At 31.6% G+C, this 19,324-nt stretch overlaps 2 protein-coding genes across 2 annotated transcripts; one reads left to right on the top strand and one right to left on the bottom strand.

Annotated features, from left to right (window-relative positions):
- Positions 1–412: 412 nt before the first annotated feature.
- On the bottom strand, positions 413–5,597 carry LOC123290468 (putative RNA polymerase II subunit B1 CTD phosphatase RPAP2). Its single transcript, XM_044870673.1, has 8 exons — positions 5,422–5,597; positions 5,176–5,290; positions 4,165–4,329; positions 3,962–4,086; positions 2,832–3,598; positions 1,546–2,278; positions 1,081–1,230; positions 413–614 (listed from the first exon to the last, which is right to left on the bottom strand). Exons 1-8 carry the CDS (start codon positions 5,514–5,516, stop codon positions 434–436), a joined length of 2,331 nt encoding a protein of 776 aa, XP_044726608.1. The 5' UTR covers positions 5,517–5,597; the 3' UTR covers positions 413–433.
- Positions 5,598–7,270: 1,673 nt separating this feature from the next.
- Positions 7,271–10,506, top strand: LOC123290506 (ubiquitin thioesterase OTU1). Its single transcript, XM_044870725.1, has 4 exons — positions 7,271–7,531; positions 8,753–9,022; positions 9,090–9,313; positions 9,917–10,506. The coding sequence occupies exons 1-4, from the start codon at positions 7,318–7,320 to the stop codon at positions 10,127–10,129; spliced, it is 921 nt and encodes a 306-aa protein (XP_044726660.1). The 5' UTR covers positions 7,271–7,317; the 3' UTR covers positions 10,130–10,506.
- The last annotated feature ends 8,818 nt before the right edge of the window (positions 10,507–19,324 follow it).

The following is a 19,324-nucleotide window of genomic DNA, read 5'->3' as shown; positions in this document are numbered from 1 at the left end:
GGGGTAATTTACCCCGGTTCCCCGACCGCTGTACAGATAGAATGTACAGGGTGTTTAATATAAATTGAAAAAGTTTGATAGGAATGTTAAAGGTCGTTTAGAAATGTAGACCATTTAGAACAGATAAGAAAACGATTCAAGAAATCATTCCCAAGATATGTAGGAGTGTAAAGAATTTTATAAAAGAACAATTACATGTATGGAACGCTCATAACTCTTAAAACGAATTGCTCATGCTCTATAGCTCATGTGTTATTCTGATGAATGAGCTACATTATTGTTGAGTTTCATTCAAATCCATTCAGTAGTTTTTGCGTGAAAGCGTCATAAACAAACTAACAAACAACCTTACTTTCACATTTATAATATAAATGGAAGGAATAATTGACAGGTTCAATAATGAATATCAAATTTAAAAACTTAATAAATTAATTTATTTATTGGTTTTGGTTGTACAATGATTGTCCACGATACTTTCAATATTAGTAAGTTTGGCCACAATTTGATCTAGATAATCGTATGGTAATTTATAAATATTTAATAAAATCGTGCTATATTTAATAGCTGTTGCGTCTTCCATTAATTTAAATAAACCACGATTTTTTTCACCTAATCTAAAAAACAAAGGATTAATTAGCCCACTTAATATTATTTAGAGGATAATGACAGATTTAAGTGCCTTTTTTATTTTTCAGGCTCTTAATCATACTTGGGGCCACAGTAAAGGCATAGCCAACCCATGGAATAAATAACGAGTAGTTTTTTTTCAGCATCTTTATTTACCAAGTCTATTTTTTCTGATATCAACTAGTTTTGAGTCTTTTTTATCTCGGTCTTTTTTTGCTAATTCTATTTTCTCCAGGGTCTACGTATTCCAATAATTTTTTTTCTTAGAATCATTTTTTCCAGGTCTATTTTTTCCATTTCTAGGAATACAATTTTAGCTTTTATCATAGACATCATTCAGTAAACATGTTCGAAGCTACAGAAAATCGTGACTGATAAATTACGATAAAAATAAAAAAAGGACACCTAGATCTGTCATCTTCGTAAATAATTCCTAGCCAACAAAATACTTACAATCGTAAGATAATGACACCTAATAGATTCAAATGAATCGGTTTAAAAATAATATTTTTAGCGGTCAAATAAAAAGTACTGATAAATTGACGTATTTCAGATGTCATATCATGACTGGTCAAACCAAATGTTTGTAATAAACCAGGAACACTGAAAAAAATTAAATAATTAAAATTAGTATCCCATTCGAATACATCTTTTGTGTTTTAATGTTAAAAATATTATAAGGTTCATTTTTAAAAAACGTCGTTTTATTCGTGTTTTCAGGATAAACTTAAACATCAACTGCCAAATATGACTCTTCCTGATATATATTGGCCAGTATATACATTTTATGTGGTTCGCTTCGTGTGTATTGCGTGAAGTCCGTATGGCTTTGTCAGTTTTGGATGATAGATAGCTGTTACGAAAAGTTAAGAATACTTTCGAGGGGTTTTAATCGAAATATAGATGAAGTATACGTACGTTTTATTTAAACAATTAAAAACAATTTGGCGTCGTAAATGATTCTGTGAATTTTTATCAACCGCTGGTAAAACGGTTGTATATTCATCGTCATCAGAATCAATCTCCGAATCAACTTCAGATTCTTCAGATGTTTCACTTTCAGACAATCCAGGTTCTTCAAATTCTATATTACCATTATAAAATGAACGTACTTTAACGATTAATCGTTTATTTTCCGCACGTAACATACGATAATCCGGTAATGGTTTTAAATTTCTATTGATTACGGATTTCTCGTAGCGTTCCTCTTCTAATTCCAACATATCGATTTTCTTACATAGCTTAATGTATGCTTCGTTCTCGTATAAATTATTTGTGGATTCTTTAAGGAATTCCGTTAGTTTTTCTTGGATCACTTTGTTATGTGATTTCACATCATTTTTAACCCGTTCTCGACCATATAGAAAGAGTAACGAATCAATTGTGAACCATTCTGTAAGACACTTTTCGATGTAATTAATTGCCAAGTCCGTTGTGGATAAATCTGTTGGCGGTTTAATTTGTTTGTCCAAACTTGGATTTGGAGGTAATTCTTCTTTAATTTTTTCGATTAGAATTGATTTTATTGATGGTTTTATCGGTTTTGATTCGTTATTATTAATTTTTAATGTTTCTTCTACGGATAAATTTTGAGGAAGTTCTTTTTCGTTTGTCCTACTGGAAGTTGGTTGATTTGTTTGTACGGGAAAATCTGTAATGAAGTACAATGACATTTAAGTCACCCATTTTCTGGCGAGGTAATCAAATTGATAAAAGGACCAAAAGCTTTTTTTTTGGATGAAAATGAGTCTAATTTTAATACTCGAGGATTTTTAAAAACGCTGAACTCGAATATCACAAAAAAAATGACCCCCGAGGTTTCTAGTGCCCAGGTGCAAAACACGAAGACACTATGAAAATGGCCCCCAAAATACCTAGTGCCCAGGGAAGACGATAGGACGACACCCAGAGACGAAATATATTACATATTCTCGTAAAACTCCAAGAGACGAGGTGTATACTACCCGGCCTGGGCAACAGTATCTTGAAGGCCAGTTTCGTAGTGGTATTCGTGTTCAGCAGCTCCGAAAATCCCCACGTAACGAGTTTCGATGCACTATGTTGCAAATTCACGCAAAACTCCAAGCGACAAGGTGTATACTGTCCGTCCTGGACACTAGGTACCCCGGGGGCCATTTTTATTGTGATATTCAAGTTCAACGGCCCTAAAAACCCCTGCAAGAACATACAAAGAATTCTATTACCTGTACTTTTTTCAATTTCGAACTCTTTTCTCGGATAATTTTCTTGTTTTAAAGTTGATTGAATTGTTTCAATTTTTGTCGAAATTTCACATTTTTCTTGGCTTCCAGAAGATAAATCTTGAGTATCATTTTCTTGCAGGTCAGTTTTTAATTCGTTTGAATTTAATTCAAACGTTTTAGAAATATTTTTATTCGAATTCTCATTCGAACTATGTTTATCATCAGATTTTAATTCATCTGAATTTATTTGAAGTGTTTTTACTTTATCGGAAATTTCCTCGACACTTGAAGTGTTATTTTTAGCTTTTGATTTAGCTTCTGTCTGTTGTTTTAACATTGCTTTTCGACGATTTTCTAAACGTTCCCGTAAACTTTCTTTCGAGATCTGTTCACTGAGTTTTAACGCTTGTGCACGATCACCTAAATTAATCAATTTTAATTGATGTTTGGAATATTTAAAGAGATCATCTTCAGAGACAATCTCTGAGAAATGACTTTCAATTATTTTCCGATTAATACGTTGTTGATTTTCATTTGATTTTTTTATTAATTTTTCTAATTTTTCTGAGGTATTTGGGGCTTTTTTCTTTGTATTTGAAGTTTCTTCTTCTTCTAAAAATGTATGTTTTTCCATTTCCTCAAATGTATCTGGTGCATCATCTAGAGAAGTTTTTGCAAAATCTGATACTGATGTAAATTGTGTGGGATCCGGTTCGATTTCTGAGTTGTCTGGTACACCAAAATTTATTTCTAAGCCGGGCATACCCCTAATATGAAAATTTTTTTAAATTAAAAAGCAATTTGATGTTGGGAAGGTATAAAATTTTCCCATTTTAATCCCCTCTCGGCTAAATTTTGCTTCATAAAAGCGTTTTTGGGGGTAAAATGATTTTAGTAAAAGTTATTTTCAATGGCGAAATCTTACGAAGACCTCGAATTTGACCCTCGTGGCGGTCTTCGGCCTTGGCTCCACGTCACAGATAAAAACAATATTAAATAATTTAGCATTTGTACTATAAAATAAAAGCTTATTTCGTTAGATTTCGAGGTAAAACCCTAAGATAATTTAACTAAAAGTATACAAAAGTTGTTAAATGGGACATAATTGGACGAAAAAATTAAATACTCACTTTGTAGTCCATGGTAATAACTTAAAATCAGGTATGTCTTCCTTGTCACGTAACCATAATGGACTAGTTAACATTTGTTCTCGAATAAATACGGCTGCGTTAAAACATTTATCACTACAAAATTTCTATAGCACAAAATAAAATTTATGACACGTCACTATTTAGATCTTGTTTTAAAATTCGATCTGTTTAGACCTTCTTACCTTTCGTTCAGTGATATCGTAAATTTTATTCAATTTTGTCGATATCATATATTGTTTTTTAGGGAAATTTGGTAAAATACCCAAACAAATTGGATATCCACATTGGTTAATTAACGATCGTTCCTCGAAAACGTCATCGATGTGACATTGATTGATAAATTTTAACTAAAAAGAATTTATTCTGTTTTATATAAAATATTGGAAATTAATAAAAGTCTGTCCAACATTAATCGAAGAAATAAAACAGTCTGACCCAGGAATCGACTCCTCGAAGACGATTTTTCTGGTTTTGGTGAAAAAATTCATTTGAAAACCGTATGATATTATATTTTGGACCATTTTAAACACTTTTTGACTCTTGACATTTTTTGTCTAGCCTCACCGTTTTCGATTTTAAGCGTTAAAAAAAATTACAGGTTTTTGCAGAAAATACAAGATTATTTTGTAATTTTGGTGACAAATTTGATTTGAAAACCATATGATATTATGTTTTGGACTATTCTAAAAACTTTTTGACTCTTGGGATTTGTCTCCAAACCTCACCGTTTTTTATATTTAAGGGTTAAAAAAAAAAGAGAAAGTGAGTTTTGGTAAAAAATGCTTAGAATCATCCAAAAATAATGTAGTTTTTGGAAGTAGATACTTCTGTCCCACTTTAAAATCGTAAATCGAAAAAGAGTCCAAGATTGCATGGATATGATTTTGTTATGTACACTCAGACAAACATTTTCTACCGGCTCCTGGAGGAAAATCGATTCCTGGGTCAAATGCATTATTTCCTCGACTAATTGGGCGTTAAAAGTCTGTCTAACATGTACAAAATATGAATAAAAATGATTTGTGAGCGAGATAAAAATGCATTCGGTTATTTTGATCCCAAAAAATTGAAAAACCTGATACCGAATTCAATAAACTTTCGATTGTATATTTACGAAGCCGGAATCTATTTTTCTTTTCAGGCTTTTCTTGTTAGCAGACAGACTAAGATTGTTTTTTTATGTTAAACCTTACACAATAGACAAACCACGGAGCAGGAACAGGATTTTCAATGAGACGTTCAACAATTTTTTGAGCATCTGCATCACATTGGCGTTTTTTAAGAAGAGCAGCTTGAATTTCATCTTTACTAAAAACAACAAACATTAACTATTTAAATATCCTGTAATTACTAATAATTTTAAAAGTTAGATTACAACGAGCATAAACTGGTAATTAACGAAAGTGTTTCGATTTATAAAAAGAAGGTTATTTTCGCACCTCATTTCTTTAATATTTGGCATTTTATTTGTTGATTTTGGTGATTTTTTCTTGACATTGCTAGGACCAGGCTGTGGTTCATTTTCTGTATCCATTTTTATATATTTTTATTTATAAATTTCACTCACAATTACAGTTCACAAATGCAATCTGACATATTTGACATTTCTGTGAAATGTTTGACGTTTTTACTCTGAAATTAAAATCATAGATGTCCTTTAGTAAACAAGATGGCTAAACAGTAAAGAGCATAGTTCATAGAGATTTATAAAAATAGAGTGCGAGCCACATATGCAATCTGAGACATTTAACATTAAGGAATATTATCAGGATGGAATTCATCCTTAAGAGAGAGAATGCTGCCAAGCTACCATAAATCGACGTTATGCTGATTATTCGTTCCGAAATACACTGACCAACGTCAAACTTTAGCTCTATATAGTCTCTTTCAAAAGATTGGAAGTGTGGATATTAAAACAATGTGCCATGTTGTTGTTCTTGAAACATTATTTAATAAAATTATTATTTTATTAATATTCCACATACTCTAATGCATACACGCTGGCCGCCGGATTAAATAGTTATCTGTCAGCACAATATGGCGGCATATACCTCTACTAATTTCATGTTAACGCTTAACGCTGAACTTGAACGCCAAATTAGGCCACGCGATAAGTTTAGACCAAACTGCTATCTGGAAAAAAACTTAACAGGGTAACATCGTAAAAAACTGAACATAGTTTAGCTTTTTACTTTCAGGATTGTCTTTCTCTCAGGATTTTTTGACAGTACTGGCTAAATAAATTTGTTTTCAACTATCCAATTAATCTACAGTTGATATACATGATATTCAGCAGTCATTATGAATTGGGTTGTTTACTTTTGATACAAATAAAACTTTTTGTCGCGCATTTTTACAAGTTGACGTCGACGCTTGACGCTTGGGCAAAGCTCTATCCTTTCCAGATAGGTATAGGACATCTTTAAATTATGGACAATGAAAACTGAAACGGCTATGAATTGAATTTCAAAATAGAGAGGAAATATAAAGGAATATTCGATTGACATGTCAACAATTCGAGTTTTAGAGTAAATTGGAGTAACGAATTTGCATGTTTACTTCTTTGCCTTTAAAATGAATTCAAATAGGGTCCAAAAAATCCAAAAGAAAGGATAACAAAGTTACATTCCAACAAATATTGAGTAATTAATTTTAACGAAACCAAAAATATTGCGTTAATATTTTTGCGGTACCCAGTGTAAGTAAAACGGGATAATCCTATCTAGCGTGATATAAGACTGTCCTATTCTATTTAAATCAAGTGTAAAATTGTATGCGAAAAGAGCACTCATACAAGATTTTTGCATTAGTGCAGATGTTGATAGGGTACTCTGAAACGTTCGGAGTAAAAGTGTTCTTAAAACTGTTAGAAATTGTAAAGATCTTCAGGCACTCTGTATACAATAAATAAGAGAAATTTTTATAATACTGATAGGTGACAGACTTTACCTACAAAATAAATCGGCAATGTGAGTGACTAAAATTAGATAAAAATCATAATGGAAAGTATTTTGTGTCTGTGAGTGTGTTCATTGAAAATCTGAACACAGACATCTGTAAAAGACAAATTCAATAAAAAACACTTTTTTTACTTCAATTTTTGTGTAATCATTCCACAAAAAAAACAATTTATTATTAATTTTAGTGATTTAGTTAATATAGAAATAATTTATAAATAAACATAAAAATTAATTTAAAATTCAGGTAACGCCTAAAACTCAAAATAACAAAAAATTATGTAAATTATTAAAGAAATAAATTATGGGGTTATAAATGAATACAATTATTAAATGAAATGTTTTTAGTTCGAATTCGAGAATTTACATAATGCCAAAATGGCTGGATTTGCATTGAAAATTAAATCAAAGAATGGACAAAATGTTCTTAAAAATTTAACATCAAAAAGTACGGTGGCTGATCTAAAAACGGCATTAGTTACTGCAACGAATATTAATAAAAATTATTTAAATATTTTATATGGTTTTCCACCAAAACCATTGAGTTTATCATCGAATGATTGTACTTTGGAACAATGTGGAATTGTATCAGGTAAGACGGATTCGATTCTTTTCTTTGTATCTGATTTTATCATTTTTTCTCTGCGTGATTTCAATTTCAAGGAAAAATCAATGTTATCAAGAAACTGGTTTTTCATTTATTAGAAAAAAAGTTTTATTTTAATCGTGTTTTACGAAAATTTTAAAAGCTTTTTTCAAATAGTCGAAGAAATAAAACCGAAAAAATAATTTAACCCCGAAATCAACTCCTCGCCAGTTTTCGACAAAAAAGCTTATATATCGAAAACGGTTAGGTTTGGTGAAAATTACCAAGAGTCAAAAAGTGTTTAGAATGGTCCGAAATATATTATCATACGAGTTTCAAATCAAATTTTTTGACCAGAACCAAATTTTCGTCAAAAGCCCGTACTTTTTTTTCTAACGCTTATTTTTCGAAAACGGCGAGGTTTGGTGAAAAATAGCAAGAGCCAAGAAGTGTTTAAAATGGCCCAAAATATAATATTATACGGTTTTCAGATCAAATTTTTTGACCAAAACCAAATTTTCGGCAAAAATCCGTACTTTTTTTTCTAACTCTTATTTTTCGAAAACGGCGAGGCTTGGTGAAAAATAGCAAGAGCCAAGAAGTGTTTAGAATGGTCCAAAATATAATATTATACGGTTTTCAGATCTAATTTTTTGACCAGAACCAAATTTTCGCAAAAATCCGTACTTTTTTTCTAACGCTTATTTTTCGAAAACGGCGAGGTTTGGTGAAAAATAGTAAGAGCCAAGAAGTGTTTAGAATGGCCCAAAATATAATATTATACGGTTTTCAAATCAAATTTTTGACCAGAAGCAAATTTTCGGCAAAACTGAAAAATTATCAAGAGTCAAAAATCCTTAAAACCGTCCAAAATATACAATTTAACGGCTTTCAAATTAAATTTTCTGGCTGGAACCACAAAATAATCTTTGATTTTCGAATATAACGAGTTTTCGGCAACGATGAAGTTAAATAAAACATGTCTAAGATCAAAAAATGCTTAGAATCGTCCAAAATATATCCCAATAGTTTTTTTCCAATGTTAAATATGGTTTTCGAAAGTAGTAGGGTACATCTGTCCCACTTTATGGGCATAAATCGAAAAAAAAAAACAAGTTCGCATGAATATGATTTTGTAATCTACTACCGTGGAGTCGATTCCTGGATCAAATACCTTATTTCTTCGACTAAAAATGGCTAATTATTATGATTTTTGATTTTTTTCAGGTGAAACATTGATTGTAGAAGAAAAAATTACAAATATTATACCAAATAAAGTCTCAGAAAATCTACCTCGACCGCATATTTTAGAGTCAACGATGACCCGTCCCGGTATATTAATTAAACAAGTTGTTCCTGCCGATAATTCATGCCTTTTTACCAGCATTGGTTTTGTACTTAATGGAAAGGTTGATACAAATGTGGGTAGTTTTATGCGTGAAATTATTGCGAACGTTGTACAAAACGACACCGATAATTATTCAGAAGCAATATTAGGTAAATAGCGAGCGTGAGCAAAATGCTCATAATGCATGATGCTGACGGGTTTTGATATGATTTGTAGGAAAACCTCCATCAGAATATTGTAAATGGATCAAGAAATCAGAATCATGGGGTGGAGCTATTGAATTAGCTGTGTTATCTGAATTTTACGGGATTGAAATGGCTGTTGTGGACACGTTAAATGCAATTATCAATCGATTTGGTGAAGATAAAAATTTTTCACATCGTGTTTTTTTAATGTTCGATGGAATACATTATGATCCATTATTTTTAGAACCATTTGATGTTAGTAAATTTTGTCGTAATGACCTATTTAGGACACCCCGTATATATTATATACAGGGAGCTTTTTTTAAGTTTCCAGATTTTTTGTTTGAAGTATTCGACTTAAAGATCAAATTCAAAGAATGTACCGTGCTCATAATATCCATGGATATCTGGAAATAAAATTCCAATTGTGTTTTATTTGCGTATGATTTCAGCTGCATGGAAAATCATACGTGAGTTCCGCGAGTAGAATTACCTTGGATTTATGCCCCTAAAACTACCAGCGACTGGTATTCTACCAACCAACGTAGTTAAAGAAAATAAAGGTCGAGTCCGTCTGTCCAATCACCTGGGCCATTTTTCAACACTTCGAGAAAACAAGAAGAAAAATTCTCATTAATTTGAAAGGCAAAATAGTCGAATTTCACCAGTTTATTCAAGGTTAAGAGACTCCAGGGGCTTGGATTTTGGAACGCATCCAATGACACACAATAGAAAGTGGAACAAGCTCGTAAATTCAAAAGAAAAATGCGTCAAATCGGGAAAATTGACGACATTAAAAACATAATTGACAACGAAGTACTGGACTATTATTCTAAATAGTATATTTTTGTTTTGCAGGGAGGTGAAATTCAAACATTATTTTTAACATCAGACGAATCGATTCTAAAACAAGCTGAAACACTTGCTATGGAAGCTAAATCTAGTCGTCAATTCACTGATGTGGACAAGTTTACATTAAAGTGCCTTGTTTGTGGACAGTTTTTTAAAGGACAATTACAAGCACGTAGTCATGCTCAAGAATCAGGACATATGAATTTTGGAGAAGTTTAATTAATAATTAATAATTAATTATATTACCAGACATTTATTTTATAGAGACGTCTTTTTATTTTTATTTTTTATTTGTATTTATAGCTTCCAGAAAAAAACAACATTTTTAACTGCCAACCAAAACAAAATACACATTTTTTACGTACTATATAATAATTATTAAAAAAGACGTGTTCCATTTTCGATTGTGACCGCCATTTTGGGTGTTTTGTACTCAGTGGCGGAGTTATAGAGTTAAATTTATTGTGGGTAAAATACATTTTACGACGCCCTCTTTTCGTGCACTAGCAAAATTTTCATAAAAACAAGTGAAAATAAACAATTAACTGAGTTAATTGTTGAAATACTATGCATAGACAGTGTTGATTACTCTATCACATTATACATACATACATTTCACACATTCATAACTGATATTCCCATATAATACATACTATACATTTTACACCTAATTTGCGCCCGTACGGGTAAACAGTGATGTTTACGAAAAAATGTTTTAAACAAAAGTTGGTTATTTTTTTATATGGAATATTTTTTACATTTAAACTTTTGTTCTATCTCTAACGGTTTACAAGATGAATCCTACGGACCCAAGACCTAATTGACCTATGTTGCTCATTTACAAACTTGATCTCACTTTTTACGTCCTAAGCACGCTATATAAATTTCAGCTTGATATCTCATTTCGTTTTTGAGTTATCGTGACCACAGACAGACGGGCGGACAATCGGAAATGGACTAATTAGGTGATTTTATGACCACCTATACCAAAAATTTGTTTGTAGCATCAATATTTTTTGGCGTTACAAACTTGGGACTAAACTTTATATACCTTGATAATATATTAAATATATACAGGGTAAATATATTGACAGCTCGAACGTAAACAAATAATCAATATGGCGGTGAATGCGCAAGAGCATACCTTGTATAATTCTACCATGGAACATTCTAGTTCAAAACATCAAAATAGCAGTACATAAAATAATAACATCGAAAATGGAACACTCGTATATTTTCTATTTCGTAATGTTATCGAATCAATAATAATAAATTGTTAAGCCATATTGGCAAATTCATTCTAAACTATTTAGCTTTAATATGCTATACTACAACTTTTTAATAATAAATAGCTTGAAATAGCGCTCTGATTATGGGATTTAAACGCTATGATAACAGCGCCACGAGTTAAAAGAATGTCAACTATATTTGTTACGATTCAACTGATTTTTTCATTGAATAAAAAGACAAAAGATATATAATATTTGAACTTAAATATTACGTTTCTAACAAAACTGTTTTAAAAAAATCCTTAAAATGCTCATGGAAATAAATTAATAATAGGTATATTTTCTTAAATAGAATTTCGGTGTAGTTTAAAGAGTCGATATCATACGATGGGTTCAATGATGGATTTAATAACTGTGGTTAAATGACGGTAACCATAAAAAAGGCTCGAAATTTGGATGTATCGTATGATACTGACAATTTAATTTGGAAAAATAAACACAGTAATAAAAATTAATGAGGAGTTTTATTCTACACAGTGTCTCTAGAGTGTCGTACGTCCCTTTGTAGCGTCAGGTGCGTGAATGTGTAGGAAGGTATGGGTGTAAGTGCATCGGATCAAACAAGGTAAGAGGATGACTACTGGGACACCTTGTATAAAATAATCTTTAATAATTTATAAAATAATTCCACTTAGTCCTATATCATTTTGGTTCCACGTCGAGTTTTTTGGCTGATCGTTACTGACCTTTTTCCTAGTAATTTCTGTTCCAATGAATAGGACCCCGAGAATTGCATTGCCATTCGATGCCAAGTTTCAACAATATCGGCAAAAATTATACCATAAGGTCGATTTTCTCAGAAACTAATATTCGAACCATCAAATGAATATGAATTTTGTATTTTTTGGCTCAAAATTACCTTTTATACAAAGTTTGAGCGAAATTGGAGACATAAAATTACTTTCGATTTTTCGAATTTTTTCAAAGGGGGGGTCGGCCTCAGAAAATTAAAAAAATCGAGTAAACAGATTCGCTCCGATTTGGAGCGACATGCTTAATCCGAATTGGACAAAGGGCTTACATCGTTATTTGAATTTTCCCTATTTTAAAAATATAAAATTATGGATAGGTTACAGATTATGGACTTTTTCGTTGTTTTAGTTTATAAAATAATAAATATATTTTTAATAAATAATAAATTAATTAATAAATAATTTAAATTAGGTAAGTATTCAAAATTTATAAATATCAAGTTAGTTTTTCGATTAATAAATTTTTTCTTGATCGGTTGCACGTGTTATTAGGACAATTTTCAGGTGATATACAATTACCTAAAAATGAAAAGAATTTTTATTAAATTTTCATGCCAAAATTGATATTTTTACTGTTGGTATCGTTATATTCCAAAATTAACGCAAAAAGTAAAAAATAAATAAAAATAAATAAATTTTCAAAATTTTCAGTTTTCAGTAGTTTTAATTTTGACTACTAGATGACAATACTTGTACTTAGAATTTTTATAGGCGACTAGTTCAAATAAATCCCACCAACTGGCGATATTAATTCGTACTAATTAAATTGGAAGTGGACTCATTTTCAGTAGTTCCAATCTAGACTACCAGATAACACTTTTTTGATTTAAAAAAAATTTATCTTTCAGATGAAGCAAAGTCATTATTTCAACTATCATTTACCCGAATCATTTGCCCGAAATTCTGTGAAAACTTAAGTGAAAACGCATTCTTTTTTTCTCCGAGTTCTCCATTTTGGCTGCATTGCCAACACAAATCTTACGTTAATTTTGGGACAGCCTTTGACCTATGATTTAAAATTTTGTGTTAATGTCTCCAAGTCGATATGTTAAATAAATAAATGGGTGCATTACGCCACCCCCCACACTTTTTCCCTATTCGCAATTGTCGCTAATATAGAGGCAAATAATAAGTTTAATTGATTACCGGAATTATCTAAAACTAAACCGTCTTTGCAGAAACAACCTTCGGCACAAAACAAGTTACAAAATCGATTCTTCTCTAAATAATTGTAGCAGTTGTCAGGACAAGCAGAACCGCATACATTATAAATTTGTTGATCCCAATTACAAACAGTTTGAAGGTTGAACACATCGACCATTTTGATGACGAACTAAACCATTGGTACAATAACAACCGGCTTTACCACATCCCGTCGAATTTAACGTATTATTTGTATTGTGACAGGTAGCCTCTACCATTGGTCCACAAGATAAATATTCTTCTCCAGGATTTGGACATAAATCTTTAAACAAAAAATTGAATAAATTTTATTTTAATACACAATGTTTACTTAAAATTTCTAGGAAATTGATTTTTCATGTAATTTTACAATTTAAAATGGTTTTTCTAAACTATAAATTCAAACGTCAGTGACGTCAACATATCGCTTAATTAGTAACGCCATCGCACGAACAAATGATAAAACATGCAGAATGATAAATGGTTTGTCTCTCAATTTGCTTTCACTATATTTTGATGGCACATGTAAAGGTTCGTCAACTCTAGTTTATATCTAGTTATGTGTTAATTCGGCATTTACCTGGACATTCTTCTGGTTTCACACAAAATCCATTTTGATTTCGAACAAATTCTTTTTCACATTCACATGCTTCTTCGCATCCGTCAGTCGGAGTATAAGTCCAAAAATTGTCACAAGTTTGTTCATTCTGTGATCCACATTTTGTATAATTTTCATTGGGTGCTGTGCAAATTTCTTCCACTAAAACGTGACATGTTCAAATTAATAAAATCGCCTTTCTTAGCGGTATGGTGCAGGTTTGCCACATCTAAAACCGCCACTGGATCAAGGAGATTTAAGTAAGAATGAGGGAAAAGTATGATTTGAGGGTTGGTCAATTAAAGATGCCTAAAGGTGGAGGGGATTCAACGGAAAACGCCGAATATTGTTTGAATATGTGTTTGATGGTATAACTTTATCAGTGAAACGGACGGATAGCTAAGCCCGACCGGGTCGCTAGTATGTTAGGTAAGGTTAAAGTGGCTGTCCTGGAGTGGGAGGCTTGAGACGCTTGGACCATAGTGTGCGTTGTAATATCGAAAAAGGGTTGAACCAGCCCTGGCCACTACTTAATGGAACATTTGGAACTGTTTAAGAACTGCAGAACTTAAAAGGGTTTATCTTCTCATGACAAGAGCTGAACAATGACCGATATTCCTGCAATAATCTTGATGCATTATTTGGTAGGCCTAGCCAGCGTCCTGTAATAGCCGCAACGACTTTTTTTATAGAGGCCCTATGAAGCGATTTACGATTGTACTCCGGAACGCCTGCGATTTTATTCAGGCGGTATCTGTCTTATAGTACCACAAGTGCGTTCCTCCCTAAACCTAAGATTGTCCATTTACAAGATATCATCATTCAAGAGCAGGATTCGTAAACGAAACTCCAGTATGCCTATTAATGGTTGTGTACGACAACTCGGTGCCACTTCTAGCATTCTCGTCAGCTTCACAATTGCCTGGAAAGTCCCTCTATCCCGTTGCCAATATGAGGCTTACACCCATTTGCTCGGCCAGCTCATTTATGGACTTTTAAGGAATAATTTAAATTTGATGGACTTACATGGGCAATCAAACAACAGCACACATTCACCAGAATCAGCTCGAACATATCCCTCGGCACAAAAACAACCCTCTATACACTTATCAATACACTTTCGTTTCGTTCTCATATTTCTACAAGTATCTGGACAAGCAGTTCCACAAGGATCGTATACTTCATGCGCTCTTTTGCATATAAGATTTGAACATTGTTCAGGTAATATACATTTCCCTGTATCATCCAAAACCAATCCCTTTTTACAAAAACATCCAGGAACACATAATGCTGGACAGAGAGGTCTATGCGTGTCGTTAAAATTAACACAAGTATTGGGACAAGATGTGCCACATGTTTCATATACTTCCGTTTTCCAATCACAAATTGGACATTCATTACGCTCCACACATGATCCATTTGGATGTCGACTTAAACCGTCGCCACAGAAACAACCCACATTACAATCTTCGCTGCTCGTTTCTTCAGGACTGGCATAATCGAAATTTAAATCATCATCGCTGTCACCATCGAAACATGTTTGTTCAAATCCACATGTTGAAAAAATTTCTCCCGGTATTGTACAGTTTTCTGCTCAAAAAGTTCATCATTATATTACATTTTTCTCGAAAATATGGACTTATATTCGAAGGTCAACGGGGAAGGGTGGGGATTTGTTATAAGTTCGTTTCATGGGCTCCAACAAAACACAATTTACGGATTTTTAGAGATGTATAATTTTTTTCCCACTACTTTTAGACATCTCCAGCGGTCCACTTTAATTCAAATGAGCCGAAATAAAGCATGTAGGGAATTGTTTACTAGGTGGATCGATTTTCAGGGGAAAAACAGCTTTTTTCGCGGTTTTTATGGCTGACCGCGATTTTTATGAACATGTGTAAAGCCCTCTCCTAATTGAACTAGAAATGGGTTTTACAATTAAAAGATTGCAGTGCCCTAATGTCAAAATTATCATCGTCGATAAAACAATTGCTTTCTGTTTACCAAATTTTCCCGTCATAAAACGTTTTGAGTTTTCAGATTTTTGAACTAAATAAGCCAGAAACACTTAGCTAAAAATTTCCTACCCTCGAACGGCCATTTAAATCTAACCTAGTACCTATTAAAGCTTTGAGTATTTACCTGGGCAATCCTCTGGTAACACACAATTTCCAAACGGATCCCGAACATAACCATTAATGCAAGAACAATTTGTCGGTGGACAAATCCGAGGACATGGTTCAGTTCCATTTATATTTTCACACGTTCTTTCACAAATTCTTCCACAAGTTTTCATGTATTCATATCTTGGACATCGCGCTAAAATGATAATATGTGCGAATGTAAAAAGTGAAAGGTGCGCTCGATAGATTGCACAATTTTTCGAGTGACCTAGCGATTTAATAAATTTTGTTTAGGTCGGGTTACAACGACATAATTATCTTCAGAAAACACTCGGTATACTCACCCCCTTTTCTTTCATTTTCCCTATCCCTTTTTATGAAATGTTCTGTACAATATTTGTATTGTTTAACAAAGAATGAATAAATTGAATTGAATTGAATTGAATCCCGATTTTACTTCCCACGAAACCCTTTAGCCGTCTACTCATCCCTGTTCCCTCATGACTTCTAAACTACTTGTCATAATTTGACAAATGACGTATTAAATATGGCGTCCTTTAGAGTACTTTATCACGCAATTATAACCCCAAAATAGTTTAAATAGAATTAATTCAAAAAGAAAAACTCTGCCGACTACAAAATCACGCTCTAAAAAGTATGAAAATAAGAAAATATTGCGTAGTAAAGTAAAATCGTCATTACAGTCCCGAAGACCTTTTTTCCGTTCTGTGAAAAACTGTTTAATCTTAGAGCCCCCCCCCCAACTGTTATGACGATTTTACTTATTATAATAATTTCAGGTGAACAAATTTTTTTGTTTTCATACTTTTTAAAGCGTGATTTTGTAGCCGCCAGAGTCAAAGAAGAGTCGTCATAAAAAAAATTTAAAGTTCTACCTTCTTGTGAGTGCATAAGTTGAATGAAAGTTGGAGAACTATTAACAGTTTTATTACAAATTATAATAAATAAGAATAAAACAATTCGGTTTCTTTGTTTCATATTGTTCATTTTTTGTCTTGTGTTTCATAAAAAATGCATGATTTTGTGTTCTAAATCATTAAAATTCTTGAATAAATGGGATGTTATGAATCGATACACAATATATTTATTAATTTTATTATGAAAAAATATTTAATTTTAAAATATTACAATCTTTATTGAGTTTGTATAAATATTGTTTTTAGATTAAATTATTTAATAATATCCGATTGTTTTCTTCACCGTCGAATAAAATTAAATAGAGAATATCATGGTAATAAAGAAAAAATTAATGTATCTTTGAAATTTTATTTATCAGTTGTTGTTGTAAACACTTTGTAACAAAAAGTCGAACTCTCAGGAGCGTATCTTACTCCCTTTTTTGGAAGGTTGTTGGGGGTTTAATAGGTTTTTTTCAAATCACAAAAATTGACTGAGATATGCTAATTTTAAAATGGAAATTTTTTGCCCATTCAATTAAATAAAAGAATATCCATCTTGTAAACCGTTAGAGATAGAACAAAAGTTAATCCTTATAAAAAATTAACAACTTTTATTTGAAGCATTCTTTCGTTAACATCACTGTTGATCCGTGAGGGCGCCGCTTAGAAAGAAACTTTGGTGTCCATTTTCTCCAAAACTACCAGTGAGCGTTGTTGACAAAAGAAAAGAGAAACGAAAACAAAAAATTTAAATGAGAACTACTGAAAACGGGTCCACTTCCTGTTAATATTATCGCCAGTTGGCGGGGCTGCAACTTCGTCGAAAAATTGATATTTCATTTCATTTTTAGAAAATGTCTTTTTATCCTTGTTTTCAGAAAAAAACTGAAACAAACTAAAAAATGTGACTCTTACTGCCATCTATTGGCGAGTAGTAATAATATTAGGAGAAACTAACTAACTGCTTTACCGACACTGAAATTAAAGATAGATTTTAATGGATGGCGTTGTTAGACGATTAGAGTATGCAGGGGTTTTTTGGGGGCGAAAAATCGATTACTCATCAATAATATGACACATAAGTACACAAAATAAAGTAATAAATCAATATATTTTAATACTTGTTGAATAACAAATACAAACATATGATATTCATCATTATTCATTAAATTATTTAAACAATATTTTAATTGAATTTTCCATTCATTTACAATTTGATGTAAATTTATTAAATTATTCTTTAATTTTGTATTTCCAATACATGTTGCTGATGATGTAATCGACATTATTGTCGATGATATTATTGTTGTGTCTTCTATTTTAATTGTTGTATCTTGTGTTGTTGATTGTTGTGGTTGATAATCAATTGATTCTATTTTAATTGTTGTATCTTGTGTTAATGTTGATTGTTGTGGTTGATAATCAATTGGTTCTATTTTAATTGCTGTATCGTTCTGTTGTGTTGATGATGTACATAATAATGTTGATTGTTGATGTATTGTATTCATAATTTGTAAAATATCTTTGATTAGATTTAATAAATTATAAAATGATTCGAAATCAAAATAATTGTTTAATAAAATTGTATTTGTATCGGTTGAATGTAAATAATTACAAAATGTTATTAATTTTTCTAAAATATTTTTTATTAATTCCGCACAGAATACTTGATTTGAGCATGTACTTAAAATGATTTCTTTTAAATATTCATATTCTTTGTACTGAAAACAAAAAAAATTATTAATTTCAGTAAATTTTGACAGTAAAATTGCAGTTACACACATTGCGAAATGTAATTAATACTATTTAAGGATAGGTATACAATATGTACTAGGTGTGCCAGGGTTTGTCATGGCAGAAATATTTTATATTTTTTTAAAATTACAAGTATTTTGCACTTTCATGCAAATTAATTTGTAAGAGACCATTTTATTCTAAATTTGATCTATTTTCAGGAAAATTTGGTGTGATAGTTCTTATCGTGGAATATATTAAGTCAATACAATTCTACCCTTATCGCGGAATTACTTTTTTTGTTTTAGATTCTTCGTTTTAAGTTCTACTTTCGAAATATCTCGGTGTGATAGCTCAAAACTTGACCAAAATATCTGTCACATCATTAAAAAATAAAAATATCCTGTTAAAAAATATTTGTGCCAGGATAAACTTTGGCACACTTTGTACAAATTGTACTTATCGTTTGTTTGAAATGGAATTTAATGTAGAGTGTCCTTAGCTATGTTTTAAGTAAAAGTTTAAGGTTCTTGGCACAAATAAAACAAGTGAAAACAAGCAATTGACTAAGTTAATTGTTGAAATACCATGTATAGATTGTGTTTATTACATGTTAACGATATGTTAACGAAAAAACGTTTCACACAAAAGTTGTTTATTTTATTATAAGGAACATTTTTTACATTTAAATTTTTGTTCTATCTCTAGCGGTTTACAAGATGGGTCCTGACTCAAGACCCAATTGACCAATGTTGCTCATTTACGAACTAGACCTCACTTTTTACTTCTTGAGCACGCTATAAAAATTTCAGCTTG

This window comes from Chrysoperla carnea, chromosome 1, assembly GCF_905475395.1.
Source record: "Chrysoperla carnea chromosome 1, inChrCarn1.1, whole genome shotgun sequence".
In the NCBI taxonomy this organism is placed as follows: domain Eukaryota; kingdom Metazoa; phylum Arthropoda; class Insecta; order Neuroptera; family Chrysopidae; genus Chrysoperla; species Chrysoperla carnea.
This window is presented reverse-complemented; position numbering and strand designations above follow the sequence as displayed.

Bases quoted from the DNA above. Each gene is read 5' to 3' on its own strand.
- LOC123290468 (XM_044870673.1), bottom strand. From the start codon at position 5,516: ATGGATACAGAAAATGAACCACAGCCTGGTCCTAGCAATGTCAAGAAA. The intron at 4,087-4,164 runs GTAAGAAGGTCT...TTTGTGCTATAG, and splicing joins ACGATATCACTGAACGAAAG to AAATTTTGTAGTGATAAATG. The intron at 615-1,080 runs GTAAGTATTTTG...TTTGTTTTTTAG, and splicing joins GGTGTCATTATCTTACGATT to ATTAGGTGAAAAAAATCGTG.
- LOC123290506 (XM_044870725.1), top strand. From the start codon at position 7,318: ATGGCTGGATTTGCATTGAAAATTAAATCAAAGAATGGACAAAATGTT. The intron at 7,532-8,752 runs GTAAGACGGATT...GATTTTTTTCAG, and splicing joins ACAATGTGGAATTGTATCAG to GTGAAACATTGATTGTAGAA. The intron at 9,023-9,089 runs GTAAATAGCGAG...TATGATTTGTAG, and splicing joins TTATTCAGAAGCAATATTAG to GAAAACCTCCATCAGAATAT.